Below are 21,809 nucleotides of genomic sequence, written 5' to 3'. Positions count from 1 at the left end.
ACATTCACGATTTACTTTCTATTATTTTAACGACTAAGATTTACTCTAATGAAGCCCTTTATGCAAGGACAAAATATTTGTAATTACCAAATTTAATTCATTTCAAAATTATATGATTAGGATTCTCGTCGTCGTCTTGCTTTGTTCTTGACTATATTACCTTTATGTTCGTCTTTTTACCCATTCGAAGAATCAGGCGGACAGTATATCCTGCGTTCCTTCCTTCTTACAAAAAAGATTTATTCAATCGCCAATGCTACTCGATAGAGAATGAAACTTTAGCTGTTTTATTTGAGTTTGGTTATTGGTTGTATATTTTTGCAATTATAAGAAAGATTTGAAAGCCAGCTCTTGAACAGTGAAATGTTTCAGGTTAGATGTGACAATGTCAGCAGAAAATCAGGAAAAGGGCTTTGAAATGCTTCCTCCTTCACAAAAAATGTCACCAGAAAGAGAGGATACTGCACTGAATCAGGTATAATATCTCGCTTGTTTATGATCTTTGTAGCCAAGCAATTTTTAATCTTTGTCAATTATTATATTTTGTATATGGTATCTTAATATAACATCTAGCAAACTGACACGAACACAATTCATTTTACACGCTTTATTTTTATGAGAACAACCCTCATAAGAATTATGGGGCTGAGATTTACCCACAAAATAGGAACAGAACAACATAAGAAACAAGGCAGGCTTAAATTCAACTAATTCAAAATATAAAATACCAGCAAATAACAACAGAAAAACAGAGCCATAAGCAATAGCATCGATTACTTTATAAAGCACAGGTTAAGTCCGGACACTGGAAATTCCATTACAAAAATAAAAAAGGGAAACACACAAGGTTGAAATAATGCGAAAAAAACGCCAGGCTGAAACTGGAGCCAAGTGTTCTTATAAAAACCTGTAACCTGGTATAATTTCCTTACAGGCGCATAAAGCCCTTGATTTTTTCCAAAGCAGTTCCTTTAGTATTTTATAAACATAATTTTGAAAAAGATCAAGCTATTTACGTGAAGAAATTCTTATGGACTGCTGAAGTAGTCTATTAAGCTAAAAACTGTTTGTTCTAGTTCGTATCAATGTCCCGTCAAAGGCACTGCTCTTATGATAAGTTCATTTTTAGTCCAGGGACAAGATTTGTCATCTTGCCCAAATTTTTTCAAGAAATTTGATATCTTTTAGCAAGTGTTGGTTCCATGCCTGTAAGCAAGGCTCCGTGTGCGGTCGCACATACACTCCCCTCACAAAAGTATTGCACCACCTTGTTCAAAATGGCGGCACTTTTTGTTAATATTTTGACAATACAAAACATTTGAATGCATGAATTGGGTGGAATTGGCATATTTTGTATCAAATTTCGGCGGGAAAAGTTTGCAAATTTTGCTGACGCCATAGAAAACCTAGTTAGAAATGTAAATTTTACGCAAAAACATTATTGTTTGAAAAAATGTAGACCACGCCTGAGGGAGAAAATTTGTCAAATGAGATGCGAGTCCATATAAATTTTTCACAGGGAAGTGGTCTTTAGTTTTTTAAAAATTGTTGACCATGTTAGATGCAGCTACACAACAGCTTCAATAAATCAAGAAAGGTTTCTCAAGAGTGCTTCAGTAGTAATAAACCGAGAAGTGGGTTAATAAAAAAATTGACGTTAGAGGGGTAGCGATTTTGTCTGTTTTACGTCACCATTTTTACACCAAGGGACAGTAAAAGACATGCAACTTTACGCTGAGCAATGTTTTGCAGCTCAAAATTCTTCCAAACAAAAAATAATGTGGGTCTTACACAAATATAAAATAGAAATTCACCTGCATAAAAGGAAACCATTTTTACAACGATTTATTTCCGAACAAGATAAATTCAAGTTTTTCCTTGGCGTCGTTCAAGTCCAGATTTGTACATCGTTGAAAATGTTTGGCTTCGTATGAAAAACAATCCGAACCATGATTTTAAAGGTTCTTGAAGAACCAAAGAATCGTTAATTAAAAGAATTCTTCAGGTTTGGAATGAAATTCCACAATAATACGTTGCCCAATTATATGCAACCAATTCAAGGAGGCATAAAGCGGTTTCAAAGTTCATAGCTCCCGTCAAATATTAAAATTTGAAACTGTTAAAAGACGTTTTGAAACTGTTATTTTGAAAAAAGTTTTCTAAAAAGATTTAAGTTTTGATTGGTGGTTGTTTCACTTCCGACACACTCCCATTCGCCACTTAAACACAATCAATTCGCACAACAATAGCTTTCGATAATTGTTGCGCCATTTTCCCTCCTTCGAGGTGGTGCAATACTTTTGTGAGGGGAGTGTATGTCCTGCAAATGTTGTTAAGAGAGATGAATTTTTCCTAATCTGAGCCAATGCTCCCTATGGATTTTCCAGTCATTCCCAAGACCTTTTTATTCACTGTCCCAAACTCTTATCTTCTACTTTCATGATCCTCTAATGTGCATACATAAACAATACTGTCTTAGCTTGCATCCATTACTTTGTACTCCCCGAAATTAGGCTCTATGAATTAATCATGTCTTTCATGGACAGCAAACAGCACTCCTGTGTGCTCAGTATTTAACTTCTGTGTTCAATTTGGTATAGTCTGCAAGTATTTTCATGTTTGTTTAACGATACATACAGTAGCATGTTGTATTATATGAAATAAACAGTAATTTTAAACAGTAAAATATAGTAGCACTGGCCCTTGGGATACACCACATATAGCATCAGGGAACTCTGATTCTTAATCTTTAACCGAATGAAGACAATTTTAGTAACTTGTGCAAGGCGCTGTGCTGAATGTCTTGAGGTAATCTAAGAACATTATGCTATGAACAAAGTACCTACTCCATAGCCATTTTCTAGAATCTATCTAGAAATCACGTGTTTTGGAATAAAATCGATGTCCCTTTCAAAAGCCCTGCTGATGCTTAAAGGGCCTCTCCAGCCAAAAAGAAAAAATTTTTTTATTGACTAAAAAGTTAGCATCTGGTGCGTGTATTATGGCAAATTCGTTGTTTTTGCAAAATTCCAATTAGTTTAGAAGTTATAAGGCTTTAAAGTTGCACCTTTCCGAGAAAAAAACGACAAAAGCCGAATCAGTTTTGTGACATTCTGACGTCACAGTGTGCGGCTCTCGTTCGCCATGATTTTCGTATATCTTCCACCGAATCGTGAAGGAGTCATGGTCACGCGTTGATAACTGTATCTAAATCTACAACAGGAGCTTTTTAGGATCGAAACATACTAAATGTTCACAATCATTCTAAGTTTGCGGGTCGGAATGTGTCCATGCTGTGTCACGACTTTGTTTTGATCACCTGTGTAGGCCCACAAAGCTAAGGCTTCCTGTTCCAGCTCTTCCCTCGCGTATAATTAATCGAAATTGACGCTTCAGTTGTTCTCCAGAAACGATGAACAACTAAAGGCTTCAGAATTTATATCTGAAATGCTCAAACTAAAAGCCGGTGGAACAGAACTGAGAGTACCATCACTTGCAGTGTTCAATTTGCGAATCGCCGTCGCTCGACTCGGTTTGAGGCGAAACTAACGAAATACACTGTGACGTCAAAATTGCGTCACAGTGTCACCAAACCGAAAAATTTTGTCGGTTAATTCAATTCAATTATCGAAATGCAAGAGCTTATATCTCACAAACTGTAAAAAATATTGATGAACAAATAATGAATTCGTGATCAGCAGGTTCAACTCCTTTAGATTAGCCAATAAAATGCAATTGCAAATTTTGGCTGGAGAGGCCCTTTAATGATCATCTTATCTGTCTACTCTGACACAGTCTCAAACAGTCATTCTCTCTTTGTGCAAAGCACAACCAGTTTATACTTGCTAATGAGCATAATGCTAGCAAAAACTAAACAAAACTGTCCATAACACAGTGGAAAATCATTAATGTTTCATTGAAAACATGAAAACATGTCCACGCTCAACACCAACAACAAATATTAAAGCTGATCCACTGGAAGTTAATTATCGCTGCATTTCCACTGAACCAATCGTCATTATCGAAGATTCCTAATTCATCATTTTTAATTTCATATCTCAATTACACAGAGAAGTGCCTATCAAGAGGAAGCTGAGATACGAAATTCAAATGACAAGGGAATTCACAGAGGTAATTTGATACCAGGAATAGCACAGCTGCTAATGTTAGTGAACGAAAATACTCACCTTTCAAAACCCCTTTTATCAGAATAATATTCAAACTTGGGACCTTGTTTGGTACACACGTTGTTTTATGAGCTATTATTGACAACTGACGAAATTACGTATCTCGAAAAAAAAGCAAAAGCTTACGAAGAAACCTGGTAATTAGGCTTCCAATGCAAAGGTATAACAAAATGCCGGTGGTTGAGCTGATAGCTCACTGTTCCTTTACATTAGTTTATTTCTACAACTGAATACCTTCAGGCATAAACAAGGGCGGGTAGGCCTCTACGCGGCTTCTAGCACTTCTCGAGACCGTAGATCAAACTGAATAAAAATGAGTTAATAAATGATGAGAACTTTACTCTATGAATAACTAGCACTACTTTACATCAACTGTTTTTCTTTCCAGATGCATACAAAGTAAATGCCTGCGAATAACAAGTCAAGGAAATACTGAAATTTATAATGTTGTTTCATATATTTTGCTTTTTTTAGACGTTTGTTACTCATATGCTGATGACGAGTGCCAGTCGCTGAATCAAGTTCTCCAAGGTCAGGCTTCATGAAAATTCGAAAAGCACAAGTCAGATGTAACATTCTCAATATGTTTTATATTTCAATATCATCTAAAAGGGAGCAATATCTTTTCAAATATATTAAAAATAGACACGTTTGCTGCACACTTTTCATTCCCAACTTTTTGTTCAAATTATTTTATACCTGGTTATTGCTTGATAACATCAATTCAAAAAGCACTATCTTATCAGGGGCATCATGTCTTTAAATTTTTCGCTTTTTGAAATAAACTTTTGTTATGTCATAGATTTTTTATATTCTAGAGTCACTTCCTGAGATCAAATTATCTTTCGAAAAATGGGGAGAAACGTTCAAGTAATTTATTTACTATTTGTTGTCATTTCAATTATCTCAACCATAGGCTTGTCTTTTTATATAGGCTTTTAAAAAGACATTGAGTCTATTGGCAACTCATTCAGTTTGGCTAATGCAATACAATTATGCTTTTAAGACGTAACGCTTAATCGGGGATGAATTTTCACGGCAGTTAAACTCCATGAAGCAGAAATGAAAAGTCACGTAGCAATGCAATTCCACTGTAAACATTTTTATGGTATTAGCCAACTGCTAACCCCACAGATGCTCTTTAAGACTAAAAACATATCAATGTATCTGTTCTTTTAGAGACTGTGAAAATGTCGAAAACCTTTATCCAACAAGGCTAGATGAAATAATAAAGGATGCACAATCCTTAGAACAGCAGTTGAACTTGCAGAAAGAGGCATTAAAAGACAGGCTTCGAATGCTCACCCAGACACTTGCTTCAGTACAATCAGATATCAAATAAAATTTATCATTACATTTAATCATTAAATAAATTCTAAAACACTATTTTCACTTTTACGTTTAAAATCTTCTTTGATGAGTATGCACTCGACTACTCAATTCTATGTATAACACAGATGCAGAAGATAAACAGATTGCAGTTTATAATTTGACTATGATTTTCAATGTGAAGTTGATAATTTGTCAATAACAATAACATTTTTTGCAGAATCAAACAAAAAGGCATTTTCTTACTCGCGACAGAAATTAAAATGCAACTTGTAAGGCAAAAATACTCCCTTAGATAGACATCAGTAGCTACGTAACTCGTGACGCTACGTTCCAATAGCAACGAAAGAAAACATCGAGAGCGTACCATAAACCTCTAACAGGAAGAGCGTACTAATGATTTTACACAAACACCCTAAACGTAGATGATGTCGAGATTTGAATGAAGAAGAAAAGTACCTTTTCCCTACTTTAAGCCGATGCATTAGCCCTATCCAAAAACGTCAAATCGTCAAATACCATAGAAAATTCCCGAAGGTATAAAAAGTTTTCATGGTGTTAGATAAAGATTATACTGAAACAGTTAAGGTTATACCGAAGAAAGCTTATATTTGGAAACAAGATGAGGGTGCCAAAAAGAGAACAGCACTGTTGTAATAAGGCTTTACCTGGCAAAGTGAGACTATTTCGTGCCAATAAATATCCCTAGCTCAACCAAGAGAATAGAAGTACTATTGCACAGGATTGCACATTTTCTTGTAGAGCGGGTATACTGAAACGTGAGGAAGCACGTCAAAATCGCTTTTAACCATATTGACAATAGAAAAAATAGATATAAGATATTGCAGCTATCATACATGGAAACTAAACTGGGCAAATTTGTGTCTCTATTCCTGGAGGGGGGATAGTGAATGCAATAATATTTTTTAACTGCCACTTGATACAAGAAAAATTGAATCTAGAGTTGTTTTAAATTCGTTTTTAAGCAAACACTTGGATGAAGAAATTATCGATAAATAAATTTCCTTTGATTTTTGTTTCGATATATATTTTCCAGAAAAATTTGCTCTTACTCTGGCAAAACTCGTGTGTGGTAGCTGGAACATTTTTTTCCCGTGACATTTGCCGTGGCTTTCTGACGTTTGACTTTGAACGTCCTTTTTTGGACTCTAAAAGCCGGCTTTTTAGCTTTTCTTAACTACTAGCCACAGGTTTAAACTTGTAGAACCTACAAGGCTTGTTGCATTTGTTATTTGAATCTCAATTTCACTAAATCTTTTATCAACGACGCGTTACCTTGCACAATGATTATCAAGGTATGAATTTCTAATATGAAGTGTGTTATTATCCTCAACACGCAGCAGAAGAGTTGCTCAACAGAAAAAGACTTTCAGCAGTAAAAAATGTTGAAAGTGAAAGTTTTTTAACTGTAATTTTAAGGTACACAGGCAAAAAATGATTTTTTAGGTTTCATGGCTTTTAGGTTTTAAAGTGAGGGTTTAAAGAAACGTTAGAAATTTACATGAAAAGACGAGAAAGTAATGATTTTCAACACATTGATAACAGATTGGAATGTTGAAGAAACAGTAGTGAACTAAGAATTGGTGCAGACAGATAGGTACACTAGACAGGGGATGGCAGTATCTTAAACGGTGATATGATATCTAATCCTGTTTGGCAAGCTGGTGTTACAATTTCAATAGTTTTCTTACCGTTTTCAAGTATTTTTTGAAAATTACATGGTCGGAAAAAATGGCCTCGGAAGGAGAATATTATTTGCATATTCAAAATCAGCGGTACAAGGTGCGGGCGTTCACTTATTTAAAAGTGACGTCGTCAGTAAAATGTTGATAAAAGAGCGTTCAGAAGTTGCGCCCCTCTGCAATAGCATTTTTAATACCGATTTCATATGCGTTTATGGATGGGCTGAAACGCGTACGCGTTTCAAGTGCTACGGCGAGTTTCCACTTGGGCGAAATCTTCAGCGAATCCGTCAGCGATTGGAATGTTGTTTGTTCTTTCCTTTCCTTTTCGTTGTGCGTTATTTTTTTTGTTTAAATCTATGTTATTTTGATTGTTTAAACCAGCCACTACAGTGTAATGGCGGACATGCAGGGCCTAGCTGTGGGACACACAACGCACACGTGATTATATGACCAATGCAAAACCAAATAAAAATTGTGTATATTCACGACTATGAAATACCTTGATGCATAAAACTCAAAAGAGAAAATGTCAATCATGCTATCCAAAGGCTGAACAACTTCCAAGAATCAAAACACAATCGAATAACATCGAGAAAGCATCCGTTGAAACAATGCGTCTCGCCTCAGCCCATGCAAAAACGAATAGTAAACCTGTAGAAACGTTTAGTACACTTGCTTTAATCTATTTTTACTATAGATGCTGGGCGGGGGTTATTTTCATCCGAGAGAAAAAATAACGACGCCAACATTTTCAAACATTAGGTTTTAGGCGTAGACAGGGCCGGCGAAAGGGGTGCAAGGGTGGAAATGCTCAAGGGGCTTGAGGTCTAGTGGGCCTCATAAAGCAATGAATTCCGTGTTCCAATTGAATTAATTAAAAGTAACAGAACTATGCATACAAAATAAAGGCTCTTAAACGATTGGAAGAAAATTAATGAAGTTTCATGTTTTTAGAGTTTTCTTAGAATGATCTTGTAATAGTGCTAGTTTGGATTTCGTTTGTTTTGCATCCTGTAACCTTAGTAATTTTATCACCGTTCGCACATTCGATTGTTTATAATTCCTTTTGTTTTCTAATTGCACCTTTAGATTCATTAACTATTTCTTTTGGGATTTTTAGTATCATTATTCAGTTTATGTAATTAATCTTGGGACTAATATATTTTGTATTCACTATTATTATGTAAATTTACGTAGCTATGTAGCTTTACAATAAGTTCTTGTTTAGTTATATTTTGGGCGTGTTACAGATAGAGTTAGTTTTTGAGTTCGTTGGAGTTGAAGTTGGAAATGGAATTCGGTTGAGAGCGATTAGGTTAAGTTTGATATTTTGTATATTTAGGTTCTCGACGCTTTATAAATGTGGCAAGATGCTTGTGAAAGTTCTTGTCGACATGAAGTATGGATTTATGGAATACGTATTTGGATTTGAACAATTTTTTTGCGGTACAGAATTTGAAAATGGCTTTGAAAAAAGCAAACATTTTACAACATACTAAAAGCTTTTTCGTCTGACACTCCTCAGAGCATAAAACGTCAGAATAGGTTCCGAAAAAACACGATGGAAAAATATATACCCAGTTGTGGATCGAAATAGGCCAATCAAAAAAACGCCAGCACAAGACCGGTATAGTTGACCAATCAGTGCCGCGAGCATAAAGAAAAATTACCAATGGAGTCCAAGAGAGAAAACGAACTCCTTTTGTCTACACAATGGCGGCTTTTTCGTTTTTATGTAGATTGACTCCAAAACTGCTAGATGGAAGGACGACCGGGCTCTGCCAATTATCCGAAACATGTCGTCTTTATAGAGTTTTGCACAATCTGGGTTGTCTAAAAGATGTTGACCAATGGCAGAATCACTTGTTTTAACAGTGTTTCTAGACCTACAAGATCGAGGAGGCTGTTCTCTTTGAGTGGCAGTTTTGTTTCGTATGTTGGAAGGAACATGCTGTTTTATCCTATCCCCGAATCTTTGGGTTGTGCGTCCTACGTAGCCAGAATCACACTGGCACGTAAATTCATAAATGACGGAACTTTTTTGTTTGGTAGGAACGCAATCCTTTTGAATGGATGGAAGGGCTCTCCTAGTGCTGTAAACAATCCGAGGATTGACAGCAAAAAAACAATTGGTTATGGCTTGCCTAATCTGACTCTCGAATCGCAAGGAAGTGTTACCAATCCATGGTAGTTTCAAATAAACTGGGCACTTTTGCGGACCAAACTTTTGAACAGCCGAAAAACTTGCGATCTTCTCCTTAGTATAAGATAAAATGACGTCTTCAGGATAGCCGTTGTCCAAGAAGATCGTTTTGAGTTTTTCCAGTTCAGCGTGCAGTTTAGATTTCGAGCAGATCATAAGTGCCCTATGTACTAATGTTTTGACAAGGTTGACTTTGCGTTGTTTTGGGCAAAATGAATTCCAGCGTATGTACTGACCGGTAAAAGTAGGCTTGCGATATAAACTGGTAAGAAATCCAGTGTTAGACTTTCCGACCAAAACATCTAAAAATGGCAAGGAATCATTTTCTTCCTTTTCAAACGTAAACTGGAGGGCTGGGTGTAGGCTATTTACGTGTTTTAGAAAAATATCACACTCAGCCTCTGTTTTGAAAATGGTAAATGTGTCATCCACATACCGAAAATAGACACCTGGCTTTTGGTCGTAGTCGAACAAACGCTCTTCATGAAAGCCAACAAAGATATTGGCCAAGGCAGGTCCCAGAGGGCTACCCATAGCGACACCATCCTTTTGTTGGTACATTTCATTGTTAAAACTGAATTCAACTGAACGTGTTGCAGTTTCCATCAGTTCAATGAATACTTCCTCTGGGAATGGTGCTCGCTCCGGTACAAAGCGTCGGCACATATTTTGATGGTCGCACTCGAAGGAACATTTGTGAAAAGACTACTAATGTCAAAAGAACACATGAAAGATGTTTCGTTTTCGATGTTCAAGTTTTGCATGAACTCAGCGAACGTAAAAGAATCCTTGATGCAATGTTTTGAATATTTTTGAAGAACAGGGTCCAAAACTTCAGAAAGCCACTTAGCCAGTTCGTGTTGTGCTGAGCCAACCATAGACAAAATAGGTCTAAGTGGGACGTTCGGCTTGTGTATTTTAGGGAGGCCATACATTTGTGGTCGTTGAGAGCCCGTGGGTCTTATCCTATCATAAATTTCTGTAGCCAACATTTTTGAGTTGACCAGTTCCAACAAACGTTTTTGGAGTTTCCGCTCTAGTTTGGCCGTTTTGTCATGTGTTTCGACATCACCCAATTTAGCAAATTTTTCTTTGTCGTGGAGAATAACCTCCATTTTATTGATGTAGTCCTTTTTGTTTAAAAATTGATGTAGTCCTTTTTGTTTCTTTAGGCTCGCGGCACTGATTGGTCAACTATACCGGTCTTGTGCAGGCGTTTTTCTGATTGGCCTATTTCGATCCACAACTGGGTATATATTTTTCCATCGTGTTTTTTCGGAACCTATTCTGAAGTTTTATGCTCTGAGGAGTGTCAGACGAAAAAGCTTTTAGTATGTTGTAAAATGTTTGCTTTTTTCAAAGCCGTACTTGGATTTATGGAACCGCGCGTGATGATTTATTGATTGTGCATTACTATAGTATAGTTTGAACGGACAGTGCTTGTGAAAGACTGTGCCTGTTAGAGAAACATTGTGAAGTTTATAACCTTTCGCGGAAAGATCACATGATCGGAAGATGGACGTTTGAAACATTATTTATTTGTCTCTTTGTCTCAATTCTCATTGAAGGACTAGTTTATATCGACGGTAACGATAGGGTGGATGAATTCGTTTTGACAAAAATAACCCTATTACAATCTTGTCGCGACAACGAAAGTTCGACAGTCTGATTTTTCAATTTTATTGTAATCGAGGCTGACACTGTTCAAGTCGAGGATACTCATTTGGATTCTGAGAGAGGGCCTTCGAGGAGCATGAAAAGAAGCACGTACAAAGGAAAATGTCGGAATCATTAAAAAACCAGTATAAAACAGCTGTGCAGCAAGACATTGCCGATTCTGCTAAAGGAGTAATGAGAAGACCAAATAACGTTGGTCACTATCAAAGGCTCTTTCAGGTAATTCCCTGTAAACCATGAACTGGCTAACAAAACATTAGCCATGTTTTTGTTAATGTATGTTATTTCGAAGTCGAAGGTACATTATGTGTTGAAAGGTGTGATAGAATATGCTAACATTTGATTCTCATTCCAAATTCATGAAGTAGGTGATGGAGTTTTCATTAACTTGGGATTGGGTTTTTTATTGCAAGACGTGTACCCAGAGAGAGCTAACGACGTGGTTAAAATAAAATTATCAATTTTTTCTAAGTTTAGTTTTTCTTTGGAAAATTGTTTGCATGGAATTTTTACATAATGTTACTCTATGCACAGGGGCCGGTCTTGATTTCATGGCAATTTTCAACAAGATCTCAGAAGTGCACAAGCTATTAGCCAGAAGTGCAAGAGTGCATTTGTGATAAATGTGCACATTTGACCCAATACATTTAGTTTTTGGTCTGGAACTCAGGCTAATAAAATAATAGAACATTTAAGCAATTGCAAGAGAATGACTGCAAAAAATGTTCTGATGTGTAGCTTAAAAAAGTTAAAAATATTCTGCTTGCTTCGAAGCCTTCTTTTTAAGATTTCCCCAGTGCCGCAGTGACCCCGTTTACACTGTTCCCTGCAAGTTTTGAACCCTAATAAACTGTGGTGGCTTGCCCTTCCCCTTACGCTAGAACTGGAACCTAGATAATTTTCCTCTGCCATTTAATTGGCACAGTTTTGACTTTGATTTGAAAGCCAACAAATTTTGTACCGTTGTGTTTTCATTTTTAAACAGGACAGTGAAAACAGGTCTGAAAAATTTTGGCAGCCCAGATCCCAAAAGGTTCGAAAACTTTTGCCAATCCAAGTTGCTAACAAATTTAGAATTAAAGTCGTTTTGCCATATTTGTAAAACACTTTTTATTTCAAGCCACAACCAAAACCACACCCAAACAAGGCCCACATTTGGGTGTGCCAGAGTCGATCATAGTTTTGCAAAAATTTCTCGGGAATGCAGCTGCCATGGAATCCATACTGGCACAGGGAATGGTTTGCACTTTGTTAAGCACCCAATTTTCAACATCAATTTTTTAACAGTACCTTATAAGCCAGAAAATTCTAGGATTTTCACAAACAGTTCTAAAGTTAAAGAAGCATGATTGCAGGGTATGAGTTAGAGTTATGACAAGGTCTTCCTAGGGCAAAGCGATTTCAGCCAGTTCCCAATCACATGAGTGCAAAATATGATAGATATGTTCAGATCATGCAAGCAACTAATTTAAATTGATTTTTTGGCATGTAATGTTTTACCTACAGTAATGTAGACTCCACTAATTCACCCTACCTAATGGCACACCTGTTTACAGTCACATAAAGTTAAGACGCAATTAAGCAAAACTATTTAATTAAGCAGCTTTAAAAGTCACAAGTTTTCAAGTAACATTGGGTGTGGCTATAGCTGTTGTCTACTGTTTTTTCCTATTGCATTTTACAAAGCTGATGAATTTATACTTGATGTCAGGTCATTCTTATAAAATGGCTAATATGTATATGCATTTATATTCCTTCTCTGTTGATTTCACTGCCTCCTCCTTTCAGACAAAATAAGCAATATGATGTGATTGTAGTTTTTTTTTCTTTGATAGAAAAATGATGGAATGCCTGTATTTTTGAAAACAAAGTCAGATGCTTTCATCTACAGGTTTGGCTTTCTACATTTTATCCTTTAGTCACTGTTGCTAAAATAGCATTCAAATTATTTTATAATGGAAAATCAAACATGTCAAAAACTTTCGCAGCAGAAGTATTTTTGGAGACAAGTTGCTTTGGTGCTAAAAGGTTTTCAGATTTGATGCAACAACTGAAGTTGCATCAGGAATTTTAATTGTACATGTGCTACAGTTTACAGTGTGCAAGAAAGTGTTTTTTGCAATAAACAGCCACACTTTCATAACTTGGTTATTTTTTTGAAATGGGAGAAAATACTTTTTTGCTCTAAAATGCCTAAAATGTGACAATATTTTGCAAGGCTTTTGCTGGTTTGATAGAATGGGATCATTGATTTATGTTTGGTTTCCATTTTCTTACAAACCAATAAATTGAAAAAGAGCACTCTTTGTATCTTCATTAAAGAAAGCAGGTGGAAAAAACACAAAATGTGTTTATTTTAAGAGGTTTTTGATTTCTCCATCCAACTCCTATTGAATTTAAAATTTAAAATTCAATAATAAATCTCCAAATTATTATTAGAATAAATAGGGCTGGCAGAACCCACATTTGTTTCTGATGTTTTCAATTAATGTTTCTACAATGTACCCCAGGAATTACCCTAAGTATAACCACAATCCTTGCCCTAGTTCTTGGAAAACACTGCAGTCAATGAAAGATCTTCATGAAGTAAAACTTTCCAGCTCTAAGATACAGAATTTTCCCCCTCCCCCTAAAACAATATATATTGGTTGAAAAGCCTATTACTTTAATTAGCTAATAGAGTTACATTGGATCAATTCACACTTTGAAACTGTTGTTATTGAACATTGTTTCAAGGGGATGAGAGGGTCCTACTGATGTAATGGGAAATTTTATTGTAGTGTACCAAGACTTCTACTAAGCATTGTACCCTAATCATGTGCCTTGCTCCTAGCCAGCAAAAAATATGCTCCTAATGAAAGTTTAATTGATGGTAATTTGCATTTAATTCATAGCCATTCCACTGCAGATAGAAATCTGCAGCCTTCCTCTAAGGCTTAATTACATTGTATTAAGTATGGAATCACTTTCTATCACCAGAAACATGATGAGGCTATCTGTTATCGGAATTGGTATTTCAGCTGTGGCTTTTGGCATGATGGCTGCTGGCAAGTTTAAAAAGCAATAGTGAATGCATGGATAAACTATTGCACTTAGATGTTTTGAATTTAGCCATCTTAAACAAGGACATGTTATCTGATACACCCTTTCAAAATTTGTAATGGTTTTAATTCTGTAACGTTAGTTGTTCAGGTTGCCATGTTAAGAGTATTATCTATTTCAATGAAACTGTCTGTCTTTGGTTAAATAACATGCATTGTGATTCCAAATTTTGTGCAATTTTGAACTTTATTTTTTGTAGCTTGCTAAGCACTGCCAATGTTATAATGCAATAATATTAACTACAACCTGCCTTTTACAGTATAAATAAATAAAAACAGAGGTGTGGAAATTGGTTGAAAAGTATTAACACAACAAAAAATATTATATGAACATGCAAATAAGACATATCATAGAAAATTGATTAATACATTTGATGATGTAAAGCATGGCAGAGGGAGCACAGACTAGGCCAATGATTTGCAACATTTCATCTTCTCATTTTTTTACCTTGTTGCTAGGACTTCTTCGCAGCTTTTGATCTCTCAGTTTTATGTTGTTCATATGATTCACAGGCCAATTTCATTGACATCAAAAATGATGGTATGCCAGTCTAAAAATTGAGAAATCTTAAAAATTACAACTTGAGTTCTTTATGTAAAAATATCAGAAGAAAAATTCTTCCTTTGCAAATTGACCTAAAAACAAAACCTTGTCATCTGCAAAACTATGGATTAACTGCAAAACTGAACATGAGTACAAGGATGGCTCAGTGGTTGGGGTAGCAGGGGACTACAAATCCAAGGGTATGTGGTTTGAGCTACTGACATTTCACCTAAAGTAAAGAGATTCACTAGCTCTCTGCTACTTCGGTCATAGAAATCACAAAGTGTGGTCGCATCCAAAGGAAGGATACTTCTTGACAAGCAAAGCTCCTTACTGTCCAAAAACCTACCTTCAGAAGCTGGGGAGGGACAAATACAAAAAACCATATCAAACTAGAATCTGAGGCATTCACTGACAGTGTTACACCAATGATTATTTGTTAATTGGTAGGTTTCAGACTTCGTACAAAGTGTCAAATGGTACATTTTGATGCCAAAATGAGTTTGCTGATATAAGAAGGTATATTTTGGTGCATACTTTTATTCTTGTGTGCCCCCATTAAATGTAATGTCCAGGAAATTTGACATCTTTAGTTTAATTTCTTATTGCAGGCCTCTAAGTTTGAGATGCAAGATTGCTCACCCACATCTTGGCACACACCTGCTTCTCAAAATGTAGCAATATCACACACCTCCCCATTTGATTGCATAAGATATAATTTTGTTGAGTGTCAAGAATTCAAACATTCATGTGTAGTTGTTTCATGAAAAATAGCAGTTGACTCAGGTGCACACCATGATTTGTTATTTTGGTAAAACTGGTATAAGTGGAGAGCAGTGTGATGTTTCAAATGCCAGAGAGATGTTTACTGTTGTGCTGAACAACCTACCTTTGCTGCCCAATTGATAAACCAAGTTGGAATCATCCCCTTTGGGTTGTCATAGTAGTGCATATATGCTGTAGAATGTAAAAGAAGACATACAGGTAAAAGTAAAATAATTTTTCAACCATATTGGTTGTTATTAGATTTTTCCTATTCAGTAGTAGATTTTTCTTTATCATATCTAGTTGAACTAAACTACAAAACAACTTGAAAAATTGAATGATAAGACAACCTTTAGTGTTTTTAAATCCATCATCTTGAATAACCATGTACTGATGATAGTCCTCCACTCTGATAGCTCTTTTCTTGACTGGGATAGACTCAACCTTGTAACTTCTTGATAAGATGATCCATGTATCTTTTCCATTATGCACAAAGTGCCTTAATTTTCGCACATAGCAATACTGAAAGAGTTATGGCTTACTAACAAGAGTACTGTTTTTTCTATTTTTTCAATGGTACATTATTTGAGTAATGTTATTAATAATATATCATTAATTTGCCAGCGAAATGTGCTAACATTAGTATAACTAAATTCAGTAATGCTGATGCATTGAACTAGCTTCAAAGGAGACTCTAAAATGCCTCTTATGTGAAATACCTGAATCTGCACATAGATTACATTTTACTCCTTTCAAGTATAAACATAGGGGCCCAATGGCTATGTACGAAGAAGATGTCTGGTACGTGATATGAGCTCAGTAGAGAGCGTTAGCAAGAATAATTGGGCTTTTCTATGAAGATGTTCATAAAGAAAAATTATCAGAATATAGGGTCTCCGTGAGAGATTACTCTCATTGAGATTGTCATTGACGGTGATGGGGCAGCGCCAAGAAATTTAAAGTGGGGGGGGGGGGGAGGGGGCTCGTGATGATAGCATTATTAGACTAAAGCACATCTTTGAAAAACGCACTAAAATGCTTCGCGATATTTTATGCCTATTTTTTATGGCCACAAAGCCATGGGATTTCTTTGAAAGAATCAACATCAGTATCCTCTTGACTTCTAAGGCGCACAAGAAAACCTCTACATTGGCCGTATTTAATGCACATGGTCTTATCATCATCACAGCCGTCAAGAGAACCCTTAGATGTGCATGTTTTCTTTGTTTGATATCAGAGGCTAGAGAGGGGGAATTAATAGAGAGGGGGGCTTATTTTAAATTTTGGAATGGTAATAGGGCTTGATGAAGAGAGGGCTTAATAGAGTGGGGCGGGGGGCTTATTAGAGCTTTTATGGCATGCTGATTCACAGCGAATTGCAATAATTCATTATCATTTGAGCCAATTCACGATGACCTTCGCAGATTTATTATGACTAATGATGATTCTTGATCACTCACAATGATTCACGATGATTAACACTGCTTCATAGTGATCAATACTGGTTCACAACCATTTGCATTCATTCACAATGGTTCGTGAGTATGCAGAGATGTCGCAAACTTGAAGAGTGCACATGTAAAGAATCTGGTTCAGGTAATCCCATTAACCTCGTGCCATACACGTCGAGGATATTTTCTGACTGCATCAATGAATCATGGGTCACCTAGGGTCAGGGAACGCTCTCTTAAAAATATGACATCTAGCAAAACATGGTACCTCTCCGGATTCTTCATGGAGATTGTTTCAGCCGTATCAAAGATCCTTGTCAATGATTGAAAATTTTATCGAATAGAAAACCTTAATTCCCACAATAGGCATTTCTTCCATTGTACGGGTGCACAATTGCTGGATTGTGTGCTGCAGCTTCCTTTGAAACTGTGCCAACTTCTCTTTTGGCAAGGCCAAAATAAAAATTTGCAAAATTTACTTGCTGATGATGTTGAGTCAACATCATTTTGTAGCCGCAACAATAGAAAGCGGGACACTAATTAGAGGAAAATGGGAATTATTCGCTTAGCATTCTGTTACGGAAACCGTGTCACTTCGTTAGTTACTTACTTACTTACTTCCGTACTTACAGGGTCCTCCCACTCCTATATGTACTCATTCTTCGTACATCAAAATGAAATGTTTACAAATAATTACCCAGGGCTGCACCAATGATACTGTAAGAAAACAACTTGAGCCAGCCCATGACACAGGACCAGGGGCGGCTGGGAGTAGAAAAGTATTGGTATTAGCCTCCGAAATTAAGACATAAGAAGGTCCCTCCGCAAGGTCCTGAAACTATTTAACAGGGGTGGAGCTTATATGTTCTTATTTAAGAAGGTGGGCAAAATGACTTTTTCGATATGATGGTTTAAAATAGCTTTTGGCAATACCATATCTTACAAAATTATTTGAAGGCACTGGCCCCCGTTGTCTCCCCCCAGACACTGATGACCCTGTGGTAATGTAGTTCATCCTACTAGTTTTGGGTGAAGGATCGGTCCTACGAAATACAAATGAATTATGGCTGCGGCAAATTACTCGAGCGAAATCGTGTTTTGATACAGCGGTTTGCTGCCCAGTAATGGAGCCCCAAGGTATTAGCCCATTAATTCTAATACCATGAGGCTTTTGGCCCGCGAATGAGATTCTATTACGATAAAGCGAGCGATTTACTTTAGAGTAATGCAGCAAAAAAACGTAAGATGTATCATTTGATTTGAGAAACCGAGAGAAATAATGTGAGAATGTTGCCTGTGACTCTACGGTGATATAGAATCAAAGTTTTACAAAACATACAGTTCATACAAAACAACTTTTACAACTGCCTTTAGCTTAAACAAATTATTTCATGACTGTTGCTCTTTATATTCAGTGTCTAAATTTTGTCAATCAAATTATCCATCCAAAGACATTGCTAGCAAAAGTACAGCTACATTTTGTAAATTCATAAAGTTAATTTCCAGAAATATTTTTTCTATAAGCTAAGGCCTTATAGAATAGAGCTGGGGCTTTTTCCACCGTCCCTTCCACTGACAGTGGCCCTCGTAGTATTAGAAATGAAAAACTAATACCTTACTGCTGTTCACCCATTCTTCTACCATGGCTCAACAAGAGAAGTTCACGTCATGCAGACCACAACAGACAAAAGAAATTTCGGGGCAGTGTATTTGTTTTTGGAGGCTAATACCATGGCCAGGGCTGCTGATTACGGCATTGATTACACTTTTCAAAGATTTCAATGAGGATTAGGAAAGCTTTCATTCAACGAACAGAAAAGCAAATATAGCTTGGCTATATGAATAGAGCTGGTCGCATCGATAAAATTGTTATGAAAAAGTGGCAGCGTACAAAAAGCAAAATAAATTTCCTGCAATCTCAGAGACCATAAGTCGCCTTCCTTTGAAAATAAAAAGGTATTAGACTAATACCTTTAATACCACCCCACGCCGCCCCTGCACAGGACCCAATTGCATATGACCTTTACCTAGTCTTCCTAAAATAATATATAGTAAAAAGCAAGACATGTTTGAAGTTATGAATGAATTACTGGATGAGAAGAAATCAGAGTTAATTTTGTTTCAATATAATGTTAAGTGATGTTAAAGGGTCACAAATCTTTGATTTACAAATCTCAGTTTATACCTTTCTACAGTTTCATCATGAAAAGATACATCTCGATTTGACAATGGAAATGGATATTTCACATCCCAATAAATAACAAAGGTGTCGTCAGTTTGAACTTCTTTCAGTTCTGAAAAAATAAATTGTTTTAATCTGTTAAACTCAGCATGCAAGTTTTTTGGTATGGCTCTAAAATTTAGATCCAAGAACAAACTACAATGAATTTTATAAATAAGGAAAGGGCATGTGCTCGTTTAGGTCTTATCACAGCCAATTTTTACTATTCAATTGTTTCAGCACACACATGAATATTTTTTTAGGATACTTCCATTTAAATCGTTCATAATTCAAAATAATTCAAGGCAGTTTATGATTTCGTCAGGTCTCCACACACATGGACAGAGTGACCAGCAGTCACGCTACTGGTTAGCCTGTCCCTGTGTGGAATTATTTAAAAAAAAAATTCATTATTTTAATAAATCATCAATTCCTCTCAGTAGCAGTTGGAAAATATATTGTGAAAACTGTTTGAAAGCACAATTTTTACTTTGGCTCTGTGATGTAATAAAGTGTAACATGAAGCTTAGAAGTACAAACCAGCCACATATGAATCCCAAGACTTTCTGTAATCTAGATCCATGTATACTTCTTGACAAACACTTCCATGGCAACCAATGTTTCCAAGAACTTTATATTCATATAGCCCAGAGCTCTGTGAATGATGAACCAAAAATATTGACTCTAAAGTGCTAAAAACTACTTCAGCTGACAATTAATGTGGTAAAAGCAAGCCAAGGTAGTGGCGTCCGAATAAAGTAGAAATATTTCATTCAATTAGGTATATTTAGAAAGATAAAAAAAAATTCCGAAGGCCAAATTTCCAGAAGGGTTTGCGTGATGTTCTATCATGTACATCAAAATGCACCAAATTTTTAACAAGTTTTGTATTCTTCATTTGTATGAAAATTCAAAATGGCGGATTCATAGAATTTTACCTCAAAATTCTTGAAAATTCACTTATGAATATCTCAAAAAGTACTAAAGATGATGATCCGAAATTTTCAGAATGTTCTATTCCTATCATATTTATAGGAACGTTATTATGTGGAATGAATTGCAATGGTTCCTATCTTATCCTGTGACTTTCCATCGTTGGTGTTGGCTTCGATTCTTATTTAACGTGCAGAGAACACGGAGCCAGTGAGAGAGACAGTATGTTGCCTGTGTAACTCTGATGTTAACTGAACTGAACTGAATACAAATTAACATACTTATATACAAAATAAATGTGCTGAGTAATGATGTGTTGTGATGATGTAATGATGATGCAATGGAGAAGGAAATATCTAGACTTGGGAAGAAGTCAGCATGACATAGATGTGTGAATGTGAGTACAATGCTCAAGGGAATGTCATATGCTAGGTGATGCTATGAATGATGTAGGTGGATGTCATGGTGATGGCATGATCGATGAAGGAGTAGGAAGTGCGTGTAAAATGGCCAAAGTAGAGTCACTACATATTCAGAATATGTGAAAATAAGCAAAATCTGAGATTTTGGGTGACATGGCCTTGGTGATTTGACATGAAATGACCCTTATTGCTGGAAACAATGATAGACACAAAGATAGATTTCGCTGATTTATAAACATTGCAAGAAAGAAAGACACACAAACCAGAGTGCAAAGTATTTTTTGTGTGCGGGGAATTATTTTCTGTTGCTTACGCTTGCGCTGGAACAAATCATGTTGCAAAATGACAGGTTAAAAGCTGCGGGATTTCATTTTTAAATAGCACTTTTAGGGCTCAAGATTAGGCTATGCGCGAAAGTCCATGTTCCAACTTCTCGGATTAATCTAAATTTGCAAAAATGCGTCGATGGGATTTGAGCACAAAATTATTGCGCAGGGAATGCGTTCCCCGCGCATACCCTAACGTTGCAGTCTGGCACACAAACAATAGCAGATAGATAGGTTTAACAGCAGTTAGATAATTTTTGCTAGAGGCAAAGATAGACAAAAAGATGAATGGATAGATATTAAAAGATAGATGGACACAAATAACAGCCGATAGATGCTTTTTGCAAAGTTAAATTTTTGGGTGACCTACTTTGACATAAAAACACTTTGCAACATTAAGTTTATAAAGTTCATATTCAGAGCATATGTCAAAGGAAAGAAAAATTGAAAGAAACGTTAATATTTTCACTTGTCATTGAAACTTGAAAGGAACTTGGTCTTTATTGAACTTAAAAACGACAAGTGTTCTCGTTGTACTTCATAGAATTTGATCATCTGGATTACAAATACTGTATTTACTCAGAAAGCAAGAGATGTTTAGAGGATTAGTTATATATCTTAAAATTACCATTATGCTCCTACCTATCCCATTCCAAACAGAAGAATTACCTGAATGAATTTCCGGTAAATTGTGACATCCATGGTTTCAAGAAAGAACTCATATTGTGACAAATCTGGATCCTCAAATTCCTTCAATACCACTTCAAATTCGTTATCTGAAAACATATTTCACTGGAAAATTCATCACATTGTTTGTCAATTAAATGTTTGCTGTGGACACAGAACAGAGACAGGAATATCTATCATATGCTGTTTGTAGTGCTCGTTTCGAGTTCTTGTTCGTCAGCCTGTCAGCGAAGAAAATACGAGTGACAACAACAGCG

At 36.1% G+C, this 21,809-nt stretch overlaps 4 protein-coding genes across 4 annotated transcripts in view; 3 read left to right on the top strand and 1 right to left on the bottom strand.

Moving 5' to 3' along the window:
- Positions 1–608, top strand: part of LOC135682104 (integrin alpha-V) — a 29,837-nt gene extending 29,229 nt beyond the window's left edge. The window contains exon 32 of the mRNA XM_089113096.1: positions 373–608. The gene's annotated coding sequence lies outside the window, so the exon portion shown is untranslated. The remainder of the gene's footprint in view (positions 1–372) is intronic.
- Positions 386–5,529, top strand: LOC135682606 (uncharacterized). Its single transcript, XM_089112905.1, has 5 exons — positions 386–475; positions 4,071–4,169; positions 4,544–4,718; positions 5,006–5,057; positions 5,367–5,529. The coding sequence occupies exons 1-5, from the start codon at positions 386–388 to the stop codon at positions 5,527–5,529; spliced, it is 579 nt and encodes a 192-aa protein (XP_088969031.1).
- A 5,611-nt stretch (positions 5,530–11,140) lies between these two features.
- On the top strand, positions 11,141–14,381 carry LOC135682608 (cytochrome c oxidase subunit 7A2, mitochondrial). The gene is made up of 3 exons (XM_065197571.2): positions 11,141–11,321; positions 12,938–12,993; positions 14,082–14,381. The coding sequence occupies exons 1-3, from the start codon at positions 11,205–11,207 to the stop codon at positions 14,167–14,169; spliced, it is 261 nt and encodes an 86-aa protein (XP_065053643.1). The 5' UTR covers positions 11,141–11,204; the 3' UTR covers positions 14,170–14,381.
- A 106-nt stretch (positions 14,382–14,487) lies between these two features.
- Positions 14,488–21,796, bottom strand: LOC135682605 (phosphatidylcholine transfer protein). The gene is made up of 6 exons (XM_065197568.2): positions 21,535–21,796; positions 19,725–19,839; positions 19,178–19,257; positions 15,863–16,034; positions 15,637–15,704; positions 14,488–14,754 (listed from the first exon to the last, which is right to left on the bottom strand). The coding sequence occupies exons 1-6, from the start codon at positions 21,649–21,651 to the stop codon at positions 14,659–14,661; spliced, it is 648 nt and encodes a 215-aa protein (XP_065053640.1). The 5' UTR covers positions 21,652–21,796; the 3' UTR covers positions 14,488–14,658.
- Between the last annotated feature and the right edge of the window lie 13 nt (positions 21,797–21,809).

This window comes from Rhopilema esculentum, chromosome 16 (genome assembly GCF_057945365.1).
Source record: "Rhopilema esculentum isolate cy_ngs chromosome 16, ASM5794536v1, whole genome shotgun sequence".
In the NCBI taxonomy this organism is placed as follows: Eukaryota; Metazoa; Cnidaria; class Scyphozoa; order Rhizostomeae; family Rhizostomatidae; genus Rhopilema; species Rhopilema esculentum.
The sequence above is the reverse complement of the archived record's forward strand: the minus strand, read 5'-3'. Positions and strand labels throughout refer to the sequence as shown.

Bases quoted from the DNA above. Each gene is read 5' to 3' on its own strand.
- LOC135682606 (XM_089112905.1), top strand. From the start codon at position 386: ATGTCAGCAGAAAATCAGGAAAAGGGCTTTGAAATGCTTCCTCCTTCA. The intron at 4,719-5,005 runs GTCAGGCTTCAT...TTTATATTCTAG, and splicing joins GCTGAATCAAGTTCTCCAAG to AGTCACTTCCTGAGATCAAA. The intron at 5,058-5,366 runs GTAATTTATTTA...CTGTTCTTTTAG, and splicing joins AAATGGGGAGAAACGTTCAA to AGACTGTGAAAATGTCGAAA.
- LOC135682608 (XM_065197571.2), top strand. From the start codon at position 11,205: ATGTCGGAATCATTAAAAAACCAGTATAAAACAGCTGTGCAGCAAGAC. The intron at 11,322-12,937 runs GTAATTCCCTGT...TTTCTTTGATAG, and splicing joins ACTATCAAAGGCTCTTTCAG to AAAAATGATGGAATGCCTGT. The intron at 12,994-14,081 runs GTTTGGCTTTCT...TTCTATCACCAG, and splicing joins TCAGATGCTTTCATCTACAG to AAACATGATGAGGCTATCTG.
- LOC135682605 (XM_065197568.2), bottom strand. From the start codon at position 21,651: ATGTTTTCAGATAACGAATTTGAAGTGGTATTGAAGGAATTTGAGGAT. The intron at 16,035-19,177 runs GTATCTTTTCAT...TAACTCTTTCAG, and splicing joins TTCCATTGTCAAATCGAGAT to TATTGCTATGTGCGAAAATT. The intron at 15,705-15,862 runs GTTGTCTTATCA...TACATTCTACAG, and splicing joins TGGATTTAAAAACACTAAAG to CATATATGCACTACTATGAC.